The following is a 12,684-nucleotide window of genomic DNA, read 5'->3' on the forward strand; positions in this document are numbered from 1 at the left end:
GAAGAGTTTCATTGTGATCTAACTCATTAACTAGGTATGACCTAGTTTTTGAATTTGTGGAAAGCTATAGAATGTCAATTGGTTGTAACATGCATTCAGAAACTGAAAGGAAAAATCTATTTGTGGTAGCATAAAGTATTTTTATTAGGGAGATTCATTAGAATATCTACCCTGAGAAATATACACAAGTTATTGCATGTAAAAAATTGGAGGAAATCACATGTGACATTAATTATTTGCACATTGTTTGATGTTTAACAGCTTAGGTGCATTTTCCTGTATGTGTTGACTTTTGACAGTGTTGAAAAATCTTGGCATCATCAACATGCAGCTCTATGCCGTCAGGAAGTTTCAATATGTATGTAATTCACTACAAGCAATATAGACTTTAGCGACCAAACAAAAGTCGCCGCTATTGAGGGGTTATTAGCTTCGACTTTTAGAAGTCGCCGCTAATAGTGGCCGCTAAAAACTATATATATATATATATATATATTATTTAGCAGCGACAACAATAGCGGTGGCTATTAGTCGCAGCTATTGACCATTATTAGCGGCGACTATTGTCATAATTATAATTTTACTTGTGCTACAGATGAAGACATCCCACCAATGCAATTGAAAGAAGCTGTTTTTCGATGTATAATGCAGTTGTATGATTGCCTTCTAACTAAAGTGCATGAGCGATGTAAGAAGGGGTTGAGCTTGGCAAAACGTTTGAATAGCAATTTGGCCTTCTTGTGTTATGATCGGTTGTCCATCATTGAACCTCGTCAAGTTTTTGAATTGGTATGCATTCTGGTTAATTTTAAAACATAAAAATTAAAACAATCAATTGAAAAGAATAATTTAAATCTAAATCTAAAAATTTGATTATATATTTAAAGATTACATCCCTCAATTTTTTTGTTAAAGTTATTATCAAGAATAGGCTGAATTAATAGCAATATAAAAATTAAAACAATCAACTGAAAAGAACAATTTAAATCTAAATCTAAAAATTTGATTACATATTTACTAAACTTTAGGCTCTTTTTTTTTCAAGCGTAAATTTTGGCTTTTGTTTGTTTGCTTTATTTATTGGAGAAAACGCTTTTGTTTTTAATCATGTTGTGTTGTGATGTTTGAAGTATTTAGTGGCTTAGATGTTAATAGTTTTTAGAGTTTGGTGTCTCAAAACTCTCAACCAAACCCACTGGCCCATTGACTTTTTTTTTGCTTCTTTCCAAAGCCCACTTTATTGTTAAAAAGAAAGAAGCTAAAATTTTGTTTTAGTTCACACAGAGTTCAAATAGCAAGGACATGATTGTCAATTGGCCCACAAACAATCCAAATGCCTGTATTTAATTAAAGGACATGATTGTCAATTTGTCATCATCTTCTTCCTCATTTCAACTAACATTCTAATCTAAACGTCTCCAAGGGGTAGTTCAATCGGCTGTGAACCACACCTCATGAAGCGGATGTTACTAGTTCGAATCCTCCATTCCCTTTCCCTTGTGTGGACATGTCAAAAAAAAAAAAAAACATTCTAATCTAAACCTAAAACATCCTATAACTGAAAACTGCAATAGAAACACTGCATCAATCGTTTGCCCATGATAACTGGGACATAATCATGGTTGAAAGGGCATACTTATGGCTAAAAGGGGGCATCATCACGGCTGAGGAGGGGAGGGGCATAAGAAAAATTTTTACCAAGAGGTAAGGAAAATTTTTAGGGGTCGAGAAGGGGCATATGCCCCCTCTCGACCCCCTTAGATCCGTCATTGTTGGGCATGATCATATTAGCACCTACCCACTGGGAGTCGTACAAAAGGAGCCTAGACAATAAAAACCGCAGGTGTTCCCTCAAGTTTGATTGAGCTAAACTTGACCCAACCCCACCAGGGTATTAATAAAAATTTAAGACCGCTAATATTAATTAAGCATATGTGAGAATTCTCTATTATGAAGATTTGAATACACGTCCTAATACATGTCCTGACCACTTAAAAATTTCCTTAAATCATTAAATCATTACTTTTTTTCTTTTTTTTCTTTTTTTTTTTTTTTTTTGGGTGGTCCCGTGTTGTATTTCATGTTTAGGGAACCAAGGCCTAAGAGGAGTAGCCATCAAGTCTTATCATTTTGAGCAGAAGTCCGATTTCTCACCAACCCATCATGGTGCACACTATCCAAGAGAAAATGGTGATTTCACATGACTATTTTTTCTACCGTTGAAATGGTCTTTAATTCTTTGGAACCTCGATAGATGGATTGACGTATCAAATTACAAATTTGTGAAGTAGTAGAAGTATTAATTTTGTCGCATTTTAAAATTTATGTACCTAACCTACACCCTATTTATTTTATTTTTTTTCTTTTTCTTTTAGGGCACAAGGGTGTATATGTGGCATGGTAACATGGCTTAACAAGCTTACGTGAAAAACGGGACATCTTCTACTTCTTACGTTAGATACAGGAATAAAAATAAGAAAAGAAATAAAAATCAATAACCCCATTTCTAAACCAAATTAATTAATTATCTATTTGCTATCCCCATGGCTCTTAGATAGATTATTAGACCTACGCCCTTTGAAAAATTAAAAGGTTAGTTGAAAAACAAATGCCAATCAATATATGTGATTCCTAATTCCTAAATGGTGCTCAAACTGGCTGAAAATTAATTTTATTTCCTCTTTATTTTGTTGAAAAACAAATAAGATTGTCAACTTTTTCGGATGATTAACACTCACCCTACGGAAAACAGATTAACAACCTTATGAGAGTCCGTAGAGGTTGTTGTCCTTAGGGAGTTCTTTCATTAAGATCATAATATAACATATTAAGTAATGTTAGAAACTATATTTTTATTGTGCAATTATTTTACAATACTGATATGACAATCTCAATCAACCTTTAGATCAATTATTGTTAAAAAAAAATATAAAAAATACAAAGGTTAGTTGGAACTGCTACGTTAGCTTTATGGGATAATTGTGAGCTAAAACTGTATTATATAGCATTATTCTAACTTATTAGGACATTGTTTAACTCAAAAATATTGAGGTGCAACAATGTCGCTCTGCTTACGTAAACAATTCTTAGAATATGTGTTGCGGGGTGCGATTTTGAATGTCATAAAAGGCTTTGGCTTTCCTCACTAGACACCAACTAACACTACAAAAAAATTCACAAATAGTAACCTGTGAGAGATGACATTTTTAGCTAGAAAAAGTCACACTATTAATTCAGTGACGTTTGAATAATGACTCTTGGTAAAAGACTCTAAACATAGTGTATGGATTCAAAAATAAAGTTGTTTTTATGGTGAAAACGACACTAAATGGTGTCTTTTGGGGCCAAGTGTTACCTTTTGGAAGGCGACGCTTGAACAATGCAAGGTGACGCGCACTGTCCGAGCGACTCTACTTTTAAAATGGTGTTGCTTGAACAATAAAAGGACGCCAAATAGTGACTTTTTTTTTTTTTTTTCAACGTCACTATTTCAAATGTCATTAAATGTGATTTCCTTAATGTCCGATTTAACAAATGGTATTAGAGCTAGGGTCATACGTTTAAGTTGCAGAAGCCTAGCTCATGTTGATGGAGGGATTGTTCCTCCTCATTGGACACCAATTCCGATGAGATCATAGCTTAATTATTTTTTACTTACATGTATATATTCAACAGTATTAGACTGAAATTGCCATAATCTTCACTACATCATAGAAATAAGATATGAGTATATATATATATATATATTATCTGTATGTGTATATATGTATATATTGGGTGGCATTAGCATACATGCCTGCTGGTTTCAGTAGAGCTTAATTATTAAGTAGAAAGAAATTAAGCTTTTCATTTATCTTCCATGATAATACTCAAATGGGTTTTGAGTCACTTTGGCAGCACAAGTTGGTACACTTTGTTCTTCAATGGGAAACACACAAGTAGTGTGGTGGTTGAAGGAACTCCTTCCGGGCTGCTGCCATCTCAATTCTCTCCCATTTTTCCTTCCTCTGCATCTCATCCAGGCGAGCTTTATATTCTCTGAGGTCAATTTCTTCGAGGCATTTGGAGTACAAAAATGGATGCATTTCTTCCAGCATCACCTTCACATTTTCTGTCAGTTGCCCTACGCTTTTGCTCCAATGCCATTTTAGGTTTTTCTCCATGCCTTCAACCACAACAGGAAATACCTCTTCTATTGCTGCTGACGCCATCTTCACAAAATGCTCATTGTTCCACACATAGAGTGCACGATCAGCAACCTGGATCCAAATTATGGGACGACGGTTTGAGTCAGGGAACTCAATGAATCTGGTACAATATCATGTTAAATTTCTGCTTATTTCAAAAGCCTGATAAAAAATAATGATTTTAATTAATACTATTAATTTCATTTCAAACAGAGAGAATCCAAACTGAGTCATTACAACCTAGAGTGTCTTAGGCATTTGATGAGCCTTAAAAAAGCAGCACCTAGCTAGCCCCATGATCTTAATTCTTGAAGATTGTGATCATAATCCCCATATGACAACAGAAAAACATGATTAAAAAGAAAATAAACTTGGATGGCAAGTTTGGTTTTAGCAGTTGTAGATTCCAAAAATTATCTTTTCTTTGATCCCAGTAACTTGCAAATAAAACTAAAGGCACCAGAGATCATTTAAACTTCAAAGAAAGACCTTAAACCCCAATAAAGAAAACACCTTTAAGAGAATTACTGTATCATTGAGAGCTTACCTGTGAGTTCCAACTGTTCAAACATTTTGTAATCCTGGAACACAGAGGCAGAGCCAACTTTCTATACTGATCAGGATCTATGTTCTCCACCAGATCCTCCAATTCCCCTATAAGCAGAATCTCCTTCTGACAACTAGTAACAGGCCAATACCTCAAAATTCCTCTCACAACAAGCCCTCCAAGCACAGGCTCCTTCTGCACAAACTGAGAGACACAATAAGCCAGCTGCCTATGGTAAGCCAGCATCCCCTTTGTCTTGTGCAGAGGAATCAGCACTCTCATCAAGAACAACTTGTGCTCTTCTTTGAGTGGAATAGTAAAACCATTGATGATACTTCCCCATACCTCAAGCAGCTCTCCGATGCCGCAATGCCGGTCGGTGTCAAATATATAGTGCAAGAACACATCTGTCATTGATTTCCTCATGAATGAACGGTAGGAGGTGAATCTCAAATATATCCGGTGGTACAAATTCTTCAAGCTTTCGCGTTCTCTGGGGTCTTCAGATTGGAAAAGAGCTAAAAGATTGAGAAGAAAAGGCTGGTCGACATGGTCTTCAAGCATCTTAGGATCTGTGCTGGCAACTACTCGTAAGAGGATATCATAGAGAATTTGGAGGTGCGACCATTTTGGTGAAAAATTGGAAATGGGGTCTTCATCATCTGGAAAATCTGAGGTAATGGAGGCGTTGGAAGGCGGAGGGAGCGGCCGGAACAGGTTTTTCGAAAGCATCAACATGAGAGGCGCTAGAGTTTGATCATGCAGTGTCGTCTTCTGCTTTATGATGGAGAGGAGCTGAGTGAGCTTTAGCCGCTTAAGATCTTGTGGTGAAGGGGATTCAAGAGGGCTGGAGAAGTATGTGATAATAGAAAGAATTTCTTCGTTTTCAGAATTTGACAAAAACATGAAAACATTAGTGCTTCTGTTTTCATCCCTTGAATCAAGTTCAAAGAGGCGCTGAAGGGTGGTGGATCTTCTCCTTGGAGAGGCAGGCAGGGTGTTTCTTTGTGCAGCCATCCTCTGTTCTCTTCCTCTCTGTTCTCCTCTCCTGCTAAGATAGATTATTATGTGGCATTAATTTTTTGATATTTTCTTCTTATCTTTGTTGATATTTGGGGATCTGAAGGAAAGGCCGAAAGGGCAGCTGATTTTTCATAAACAAGAAACGTTGTAATATCCGACACATAATGGAGTATGGAGTTTTCATAGAGATGTGACAGGGAAAGTGACAAAGTGATTGGGGGTCTTTCTTTGTTGCTGTTCCTCGTCTGGGTCATAATAGCATATTGGCAACAGGACAACATCTTTAGTAGTTTTTTATGTGTAGCATGCATGTGCCTCACCAACCATCTGTCTGAAAATTTTGAAACAGAGGGCCACATAGATCAAAGTGGGATGAAATTGGTTAACCACCATGTTGCTTGGAGACCTTCTCAACTGTGGAGAATGATGGCTTGAAAAGAATACACAATGAATGCACCTGTAAACAGAAACCAGTAGTAGACATCTACATTATTAGGAAAATGATTGGGATACTACAAATATTATTGTATTTTTTTACAAACTGATGTGACAGTTCATATAACATTTACTGCTCTAGCCACGTTAGTCACACAACCCTAACCTTCTCTTTCACATTAGCTGCGCGCACAACTCTAAGAAGTTTTGAGCATAATACACTATCCTCTTTGACCAATTATAGGGATAGCCGAACTGATGACTTATGAAAGAATGGTCACGACTCACAACCACGGATATTATAGATATTATAGTATTTTTTTACAAATTGATGTAACAGTCCATATGACATTTACTGCTCTGGCCACATTAGCCACGCAACCCTAACATTCTATTTCACCTTAGCCGCGCAGCTTTAACAAGTTTTAGGGTGATCAACTATTCTTTCTGACCAATTATAGAGATGGCCGAACTGATGACTCATGAAAGAATGGTCATGACTCACAACCACCTTGAATATTACGATATTCTTGTATTTTGTTACAAACTGATGTGGTAGTTCATATGAGATTCACTACTTTAGCCACATTAGTCACACAAACCTAACTTTCTTTTTCACGTTAGCCGTGCAGCTCTAACAAGTTTTGGGGTGATCAACTATCATCTCTGACCAATTATAAAGATAGCGAACCGATGACTCATGGAAGAATGGTCACGACCACCTCAATAGGTCAAAGAGGGTTAGTCGCAACCACCCGATGGCTCCAAATTGGAAGAAATGAAGCCGAGAGACTTAAACTCTTGGTAGAAAACTACACAATGTTGTCTTATAGACTCCAAGACGAGCGAAAGGAAACAGAGTAATTAGTAGGAAATAATTGAATTTCATCTAATAATTAAAATCTGACAAACCCAAGAAAAAACCTAACATCACTACCTAGGCTTAAAGGAATATTTAAGTGGGCCAGGATGTGGTCATTTAGTCTTAACTCAAATGTCTTTCCCACAAATCCTGGCAATATGCAGATCCCATAACCCAAAGCCAAAAGTGCTACAAATATGAGGAGCAGGGAACAAGAAAGTCTTGTGCTTTCAAAAGAATATGCTTACTCTATTAAGGAACATGCTATATATGGTGCATATATATCAAGAAGATCAAGCAAATAGCTGGTTAGGTGATAGCATCCAACCATGGGTTAGGTGACAACATTTAGCCATGGCTGTGGCTAGGCACTAAACCATGCAGACATGGCATGGCTGGTTAAGGACCTAGCTCCACCCACTTATATTTTTATTATTATTGAAAGGTATAATTGTATATTTATATCATTTTTGTTATTTATTGGACAGAAAATATTAATGAATGCTTCAAGGTAAAAATATTTGAAACACAAGTCTCTATTTTATTAAATTAAAAACAGATATCTTAACCTTTTAATATGTACAAGTGCAAGAGTCATTCAATTGGCACCTTTCTAATTAATATGAGTCCATTGAGTTATATTCCTACTGAAATTGCATGCCAAAACAAAAACTCTACACCAATATTTAAAAGCTTATTCCTAACTCAATACAAAGCAAAGAGAAACTCTTTCTTTGGCAAAAAGAAAAATGCCATTGAGAGTTAAATAAAAGGCAACAACAAAACCATTCATGCTTCATTGCGCTGGTGATGTGCAGTGCTATGGATAATCTGGAAGGTCAGAAGTACTCATGGAGAATCTGAGCCATCTCTTTCTCTTGGTGTATTCCAGACAAGGCTGCATAACCAGCCCAACCATCACAGCAAATAAGCTCATAACCATGACCTTGAGAGGAGCAAGCACTAAAACCACACAAATCAAAAGGGTTGGAGGAATGCACATCAAAATTGCTCCACATGTACCAATGGGTATTTTATAAGGCCGAGAGGCTGCAGGATATTTCATTCTCAGCTTCACAAATGCTATGAACTCCATGATCATTCCAAAACAGTATAAGAAGTTTTCTGCAGCTACAATCTCTTGAAAGCTCAAACACGAGAGTAGGACTACACCGGATGCCGAGAATAAAATTCCGGCGACCGGGGTTCCGTAACGAGATCTCTTGCTGAAGACGGAGGGAAGCATCCCGCGTTCCGCCATTCCCAGAAGTTGAAAGGAGTCGCTGCTCATCTCAGCCACAAACATCCCCATGTTTGACAGAGCAGAAGCTGCTTGAACCCATGTTCTCAGCCATACACCTCCAAGGATCCTGGCAATCTCTGAGAAATACCCATCAGACCAAAGATCACGATCAAGTGGAATGGCTCCTGTACCAATTAAAAGAGGGAAAAAGTAGGCAGAAACAACCAACAGAAGAGCATAAAACAGAGCTTTTGGGAGAGTTTTACTCGGGTTGTCAACCTCTCCAGCAAGAGTACTAATCGAATCCCAGTAGTTCAAATTCCAGAACAGAGTATTTAAGTACAAACCCCAGTTTACACTGTTGAGATCAAACACAACCACCCACCTCGATGGCTTCAAATTTGGGATTGCAACAATTCCCATACACAAGAAAGGAAGAAGTGAAAACACTCCAAGAAATATAGCGAGCCATCCCACAATCGTTAAACCCCTGTAATTCATGTAAGTGAGAGCCACAGTCAAAACTAGCACCGCCATGACTCTTGGAAAACCAGATTCTAAAGCTGGGATAGCTGATTTCAGATAGTCAAGAAACAGAACAGGATACAGAGCATTATCAATAACCCCGCTAAGCCACTTCATCCAACCTTGCTGAAATCCCCAGCTAGGCCCCAAAGCCGATGCAACCCAAACAACATATCCGCCGTTCTCCGGGAACATGGTGCCCAGCTCTGCCGTAATCAAGGCTTCTGGAATGCTCCATATAAACGGAAAAAGCAAGAATCCGAGAAGAGCTAAAAGCGGACCGCCTGCCTTAACACTGTCTTCGACACCAAAAGGGCCGCCGGAGACCTCATAGAAGATTAGGAAAACAAGAGGTATGATCGAAACCTTTTGAAAATTATCTAACTTGGGAGTCGATCCTTCGCCCAAAGCCACATACTCAACGGAATTTCGCTCCATTATTTGGGAAGTGGTTTGCTTGTTTAATGATTTTCTCGATCTGTTTCTGCATGGAATACAAAATTCTTCACTTAATCTATTACAGATCCATGCAACAAAGGTGCCCGTGATTCGTGAACAGCTCAGACTTAATTTGCTAATAAACCCACCAATGAAACGAGCCAAGCTCAAACTCAAAATGCATTCGGAATTTTCAACAGGAAATCTTGGGGAAGGCCAACAGAAAGACGCAATGCATGTTAACCAGAAGATATGAAATTCTCATCTCCACCAATCAATAAAAAAATTCTTTTTGCGTGGTCAGAAAATTCTCTGCAAAATTAGTTTATTCTCAAGAATCAATATTGAAGTTGGTATCTTCTCAAACAAATCAAGATTCAAAGTAAGCAAAAAGATGAAGCAATTACTTTCACATGCATGAAGGTAACGAGCATATACGAATAATATATATACGATAAGAAGAAAAGTTAAGAAACAATTACCTCTTGCTAGACTAACAATCCCAGAGAGATCGTAGAGAAACCGATCAGGCAATAACGATTTGAATTCCAAGTGTAATGCATTGAAGAAGATGGCTAGAGAAGAAGAAAAGTATTCAAAGTGTTTGAGCGAGAATCAAGTGAAGCTATAGCTGTTTTGCGTAGCCATGTGTCATAAGGAAATAGTAAGCGGCTGTATGAGTGGGCGACCACGCGTCTGCTTGAAACTCTCAGTGTCCGTTTTGGGCGAACCTTTCACGCACGAGTCACATGTGTATGGCGGGGGTGATGTCTTTATTAAAAAATGGATTAAATACTAAATACTCCAATGACGTTTAGTTGCTTTATTTTTTTCTCTTTTTATCATAGGAGGTCCCTGTGATTTTGATAATAGATCAAATTAGTCATTATATTAGTTGACTTAACAAAAATCGATGTGGACCAACTAAATGCTGACACGTGACACCTACTTAAATTTTCTTTTAATTAAAAAAAAAAGTATTTTTTTTTAAAAAAAAAAAAAAATTGGGGGTGGCCAAGCCACCCATCCGGCCAGATGGGAGTGGCCAGGCCACCCCCTTGGTTGGCCGAGCCACCCCCAATTTTTTTTTTTTTTAAATACATTTTTTTTAATTAAAAAAAATAAAAAAATTTAAGTAGGTGCCACGTGTTAACATTTGATTGGTCCACGTGGACTTCCGTTCACGCGTCTGCTTGAAACTCTTAGTGTCCGTTTTGGGCGAACCTTTCACGCACGAGTCACATGTGTATGGCGGGGGTGACGTCTTTATTAAAAAATGGGTTAAATATTAAATACTCCAATGACGTTTAGTTGCTTTATTTTTTTCTCTTTTTATTACAGGAGGTCCCTGTGATTTTGATAATAGACCAAATTACTCATTATGTTAGTTGACTTAACGAAAATCGATGTGGACCAACCAAATGTTGACACGTGACACCTACTTAAATTTTCTTTTAATTAAAAAAAATGTATTTAAAATAAAAAAAAATTGGGGGTGGCTCATCCGGCTAGATGGGGGTGGCCAGGCCACCCCCTTGGTGCCCAAGGGGGTTGGCCGAGCCACCCCCTTGGTGCCCAAGGGGGTTGGCCGAGCCACCCCCAGTACCCATTGGGGATGGCGGAGCCAGGCCACCCCAATGGCCAAAGTGGGTGGCTCCCAATTTTTTTTTTTTTTTAAATACTTTTTTTTTTAATTAAAAAAAATAAAAAAATTTAAGTAGGTGCCACGTGTTAACATTTGATTGGTCCACGTGAACTTCCATTAAGTCAACTAACGGTCAACTGACAGATGATTAATTTGGTCTATTATAAAAATCACAGGGATCTCCTGTGATAAAAATCAAACCTTAAAATGTAAAAAATAAAGCAACTAAACCACAGGGGTATTTAACCCTTAAAAAATTATGGCTCCTTTAAATCTCCTTTTTTTTATTTATTTTTTAGGGACAAATACCCCATTAGTCCCTAGGGTTTGGAAACTTTATTTTTTTCCTCCCCAGGGTTTGGAAAGTGACCAAATTAATCCTTGTAGTTTTGAAAAGTGACCAAATTAGTCATTAGTTGACTTAACGGATTGACAAGTAGACCAATTACAAGCTGACACGTGGCCACGTATTTCAAATTTTTATTAAAAAAAAATTTCAGAAAAAAAAAGAAAGAAAAAAAAAAGAGAAAAAAACCTTGGGGTGGCTACGGCCACCCCCTTAGGCCCATGGGGGTGGCCGAGCCACCCCTTGGTGCCCAAGGTGGTGGCCGAAACCACCCCCAGTTAGAGGTGTAAAAAATTACTGGGAAACAGAAACCGAAACCGGGAAACCGGAGACTAGGTCCCGGTTTGAAAAATCCAAAAACCGGGTATCCCAGTTCCGGTACCCGGTTTTTGGTACCCGATTTTTACCAGGAAACCGGGAACCGACTTTCCATTTTATATATATATATATATATATATATATATGCTAAGTTGAAATTTTCAGATAGTCAGTTTGGAGAGTAGGAAAAATGGAAAACAAAGAAATATATTGTTTGAATATTTATATATATTTTTACTTTAGTGTATAATATTAACATCTAAACAAGATTTGATGGAATTTTGATGTTGGGTTTATTGGGTTGATTGTAGTAGTTGTTCATTTTCTGAGGTTGGGGTCTGAAGCATCTGGAAATTTGATCAATTAGGTCACTTATTTGATGTATTTCTTTGCATAAAGTTTGGTTTTTACAATTTCTTAGGCTCACAATGAAATATATTGTTTGAATATAAATAAAATATTTATTGTTGGTAGTTTATATTTATTGTTATAATAATTATTTGGAACAATCACAACAAAGTTCCTTTAATTTAGACAAAAACACTAATAGATTTTTTTTTAAAAATGAGCCAACTTATTTTTTTTTTTTAAAAAAAGGGCTTATTTTAGGCCCAATACCTAAAATAAGCTCAAAAAACAATTTTCTTAAAAAACCGGTTACTGAACCAGGTAAAACCAGAACCGGCCGGTAATCGGGACCTTGGTTTAACCGGGGTCCTGGTTCTGGTTCCAGTTCTCGGTTTTGGGCAAAAACCGGGAAACCGGACAGGGTTAACACCCCTACCCCCAGCAGGTACTGGGGGTGGCCAAGCCACCCCCATGGGCCTAAGTTTTTTTTTTTATTTAAAAAAAAAATAAAAAATAAAAAATTTAATTAGGTGACCATGTGTCAACTTCTAATTGGTCCACGTGTCAGTCTGTTAACTCAACTAGGATTAATTTGGTCACTTTTCAAAACCACAAGGACTAATTTGGTCACTTTTCAAACCCTAGGGAGGAAAAAATAAAGTTTCCAAACCTTAGGGACTAATGGGATATTTAACCATACTTTTTATTTTAAATATAATTTTAAGATTTAATTATTTTTTCAAATCCAATGGTTGAATATTAGAGAA

At 37.2% G+C, this 12,684-nt stretch overlaps 2 protein-coding genes across 2 annotated transcripts; both read right to left on the bottom strand.

The window, feature by feature from the left end:
- Positions 1–3,793: 3,793 nt before the first annotated feature.
- LOC132169491 (serine/threonine protein phosphatase 2A 57 kDa regulatory subunit B' beta isoform-like) lies at positions 3,794–5,861 on the bottom strand. The gene is made up of 2 exons (XM_059580523.2): positions 4,735–5,861; positions 3,794–4,259 (listed from the first exon to the last, which is right to left on the bottom strand). Exons 1-2 carry the CDS (start codon positions 5,749–5,751, stop codon positions 3,921–3,923), a joined length of 1,356 nt encoding a protein of 451 aa, XP_059436506.2. The 5' UTR covers positions 5,752–5,861; the 3' UTR covers positions 3,794–3,920.
- A 1,797-nt stretch (positions 5,862–7,658) lies between these two features.
- Positions 7,659–9,469, bottom strand: LOC132169476 (putative polyamine transporter At1g31830). Its single transcript, XM_059580513.2, is given in 3 exon segments — positions 7,659–7,882; positions 7,884–9,306; positions 9,410–9,469. Coding segments are annotated over 2 exon segments (1,416 nt in total). The 5' UTR covers positions 9,261–9,306; positions 9,410–9,469; the 3' UTR covers positions 7,659–7,843.
- Between the last annotated feature and the right edge of the window lie 3,215 nt (positions 9,470–12,684).

The sequence above is a fragment of the Corylus avellana genome, chromosome 2 (genome assembly GCF_965113065.1).
Source record: "Corylus avellana chromosome 2, dhCorAvel1.hap1.2, whole genome shotgun sequence".
Classification (NCBI taxonomy): Eukaryota; Viridiplantae; Streptophyta; class Magnoliopsida; order Fagales; family Betulaceae; genus Corylus; species Corylus avellana.

Bases quoted from the DNA above. Each gene is read 5' to 3' on its own strand.
- LOC132169491 (XM_059580523.2), bottom strand. From the start codon at position 5,751: ATGGCTGCACAAAGAAACACCCTGCCTGCCTCTCCAAGGAGAAGATCC. The intron at 4,260-4,734 runs GTAAGCTCTCAA...ATTTGGATCCAG, and splicing joins TGAACAGTTGGAACTCACAG to GTTGCTGATCGTGCACTCTA.